Source organism: Loa loa (assembly GCF_000183805.2).
Source record: "Loa loa unplaced genomic scaffold supercont3.7, whole genome shotgun sequence".
Taxonomy (NCBI): Eukaryota; Metazoa; Nematoda; class Chromadorea; order Rhabditida; family Onchocercidae; genus Loa; species Loa loa.
The window spans coordinates 103,566-107,416 of NW_018108187.1; the positions used below are offsets into that span (position 1 = coordinate 103,566).

The 3,851-nt window shown below is 35.7% G+C and overlaps 2 protein-coding genes across 2 annotated transcripts in view; one reads left to right on the forward strand and one right to left on the reverse strand.

Moving 5' to 3' along the window:
- LOAG_16535 (hypothetical protein) overlaps positions 1 to 226 on the reverse strand; it is a 2,402-nt gene extending 2,176 nt beyond the window's left edge. Inside the window, exon 1 of the mRNA XM_020449189.1 lies at positions 29 to 226. Coding sequence (XP_020307309.1) covers positions 29 to 216 — 188 coding nt within the window. The 5' untranslated portion in view covers positions 217 to 226. The remainder of the gene's footprint in view (positions 1 to 28) is intronic.
- A 348-nt stretch (positions 227 to 574) lies between these two features.
- LOAG_16536 (hypothetical protein) lies at positions 575 to 819 on the forward strand (the record flags this gene model as incomplete). The annotated part of the gene is made up of 2 exons (XM_020449190.1): positions 575 to 663; positions 759 to 819. The coding sequence occupies 2 exons, from the start codon at positions 575 to 577 to the stop codon at positions 817 to 819; spliced, it is 150 nt and encodes a 49-aa protein (XP_020307310.1).
- Positions 820 to 3,851: the final 3,032 nt, after the last annotated feature.

Below are 3,851 nucleotides of genomic sequence, written 5' to 3' on the forward strand. Positions count from 1 at the left end.
GTAGAAACAAAAAATGCGTACAGCGAACGGACGAAGATCGCATCGTGAATGAAACTGCAAGATGAATTTACCACTGGTTGTTTCCATGACTGACAATCGATCAGGTGATAACCCCACGCGATACATATAATCGACACCATCCAAGAATTGCTGACCTGATGTTTTCAGCAGTAACTTCTCCGTTGCCATTGCAGTCAAACTTTTCACCAGGATCATTCTACTGCAAAACCCGTAGCTTTTTTTATCTTCAAATTAATGACGTATAATGAAGAACGAGTGGTAAGTCTAAAAAGGACGTAGAACCAAAAGTTATCTCAAAAATCGGACATTTCCTTTATCGAACGTGCTAACAGTCCGCTTCTCTGTACCTTCTCAATGTAATTAATAAAACAAATCATTCAGGTAGAAAATATGCAAGAGACTGAGAAATGGACAACTACGGACAGAATATTATTCCGAGCACAGAGGTAAGAAACAATAACAATGGACATTAGGTCGAAGCTGGTCGGAGATGAAGAAAATTAGTAAATAATAAGGCATTGTAACAGTTGCAGTGATTAAGAGTGTAACAGAGATGGAGAAGGATAAGATCGATCGTTACCTCACGGCGATGCGGAGAATACCCCGTACCCTTCTCTTTAACCCAACCATTTCCAAACAATGGTAACTCACAGTTTGCGAATTTCGCAGTTTTCAAATCGGAGACCTGTGAAAGTTGTCGAATCTTGATGGGCCGCGCTCTAGATGTGGCATCGCAGGACAAACACTCGGGATGAAGAAGTAGTTGTTCCGGGTCCGTTGGTGTGGTTTTGGTTCTGAGTAACGATAAAGGGGCATCAAAGATTCGTATCTTGTTAGAATGCAGTGCTCATTATATTGTATTCCATATTACTATTATGCTTTTCATTGCGATTCTGCTATCGGTTTTGACTTTCCGGATATGCTTTACACTATTGTACTTTCTAGATTCGGGTAAAAGAAAACAAATCAAACTGCTGAAATGGTGAGGAAATCGGAAATATAAAATCCATGGAGAATGGGGGAACGTATATATTTGGCCAATTTTCTGTTATTATGGACCTAAACTGAATCAAATGTCTAAACCCTTAGGGAGAGAATAAAACTTTGAGGCTTACCGTCTGAAATAAAAAGTCTACATCAGTAAGCTTACATTAGTAATTTATCATAAGCTTACACAGCAGAAGATTTTAATTTTATGGTCGTAGCAGTTTCCACTAGTAATGCAAGTGTCCAAATGATCTTGTAGTTGTATGTAATGGAACAGGACGTGAGGAAGTTTCTTTGTCACTGCCCGAAGAAAAGTCAGATTCACCAAGCCAGTGCTTACATGTCAAGAAGATTTAACGATGTAATCGAGTTGAAATCCAGGCGATACCTGTTGTCAAAGCAGCAGCGTCATTACCTTCTGTCCAGAAGATATTTATCCGGTGCTCAACAAGACGGTCTATAATGAATATTTCATAAGACTGGTCACATCGACCAGTTTATTAGCATGAGATGATACAAGATGATACATATATCATACTCTTTCGGCAGCAAGATTGGACTGTAACTGTAAAATTGGATAAAGGTCAGTAAGGTACCTAAAGTACTTTAAAGTGGTGCGAATTTTTGATTTTCATAGATGCGTCGTTTCGAAAGTGGTGCGAATTTTTGATTTTCATAGATGCGTCGTTTCGAAATACAATCTCTTACATGCAATATTTTTTCCTACCAAAATTTCGCTTCCTGTAGAAGTACTAACTTTATAATTTCATGCAATGTTTTCACTGGAATTATGTGGCCAGTTATTGCAGTTACTATTGCCAGTATTGAATCTAAATACTTTTATTTTTGAAAAGGAAAATTTTTTTGAAACCATTCATTAACTTGCTTCATAGTCTGACATTATGCTTTAAAATCAAGTTTTAAGACAGTGTTGGGAGTGCGAATGATTTTTCAAGGAATTTCACTTCATCCCCTCCCCTGCCCCGTCAATATTTTCTTTCTTGCATCCTTATATTCCTAAATATCTCTTTCTTTGTTTTCCAATTCTTCTTTTACTAGCTGTTACTTCCTTTCCTCCATTTCTTGCTTTCGACGGAGACTAAACTAGAAGAGGACACCGTGGCCGGATTTTGTGAATAAGCTCTTCACAATCTTGTTTTGTTCGTCTGTCCATAACGTGAAACGATGATATAAAGATGGATATGATGTTTAGTTTCCATGAAAATTTCTATGAATTTTAACTTGATTTTGCAAGAAAAAATAAACATACTGTAACCGATGGTAACAATTGCATTCGCTCGGGATATCACCCGTGTTGATTCCACAGTACATCTGTAATAGTAACTGTGTGCCACATTCAAGTGTACTGTTATGGATTAACGGAAACAAAGCACTTATCATTGCAAGACAAGCATCAGACACTTGTCAGCATTTTCTTAAGTGCACATGTGGTCAAGAAGTTCATAGTTGCAGTCGATAAAACTTCAACATTTTTCCACAGTTACCATGTAAATGTCATTCAAGTGTTGTATATTAGAAATAGTTAAGTGACGCTGATCTGATGAGTCAGCGATGTTGAATTGGTTGGGTTTGAAAGAAAGTGCACAGAAGAATTCACGCTTCTTTGAGGTGTTTGAGTTCTAACAGATACTCTCACTTGATAAGGTGTTCATGACTTCAATAGGATGAATATTGAGAAATACATTAGTTACAATATAGCTGAAGCGGTTAATAAAACCCAGTGGAAATCCATGATGCTGTATAATGCCTGAAACATAAGTAAACCGCATTTCCATTTCATTGTTGTAGATTTATCAAATTCTGGAGGGAGGTTGCTCTAACATTTGATGTGATCTACGTTGTTAACTCTAACGCAAAATGCGATTTCTGTGCTATTTTCTTCGCTATCACCAAATAAAATTATCTACGACTCATATTATTTTCAAAATTATCATGAGTTTTGAGACGAAAGAACCTTGCCTAGTAGTGCTGAAATTCAAAATGCGTTCAAAAATGCATTTTGCTAAAATGTATTCACGTATCTTCCAATACTCTGTTTTTTCAAAACAGATTAGAGAAAAACTAATTTTCATGAAAATTATTCAGCTAGTGTAAAAAAAGTCCAATGGTCAGTCGTTAAAATTAAGTGGTCATTAGTTGATTGGCAACCAGCAGATTAATCGATCATTAGGTCTGAAATGAGTAAAATGATGGGATACTTAGAAGATTTATTTTTTTTAATTCGAAGGTAAAGCTTTACCTGGCAAGAATGCAGTGAGAAGAACGGGAATATTTATTAAAATAGTAATAAATATGTAAAATTAAGCTAAAATTTATCAAAGGTTGTTTCAATCTTCTGATTCAATCATGATTTGGGAGTAAAACAGTTTCACTGAGAATACTAGATAGAAACATGGCTGGTTAATGGCCGTATTTTTTAGATTTTCTTTCCCAACAAAAATTTTTTTTTCATTCCTAAACAGAGGGAAGTCTTAAAAAGAAAATGAGAGAGAACTAAATATTGTTATCACTTCAGATATTCCTGAAATTTCATCAAAAACTTAGCTTAGTGTAACGACGCAACATGTGGCCTTTCCATCTTTTAAAACTTGACATATTTTTTTTGCCAACTTATTCCATCAAACAGTACAATGTATGCTTAGAAGTAACGCTTTTTCGACGATACCTCAAAATGCTATGATACGACAGCATTCTAGTTGGCGGTTGTCACAAACATTTTGCTAGAAGAATTATTTATAATCTCATGTAAAGAAGTATCACTGCATTTCGCAGTTTTTTCGATACTTGTTTTCTGAAACTTATAAAATCTATAGAAATACACA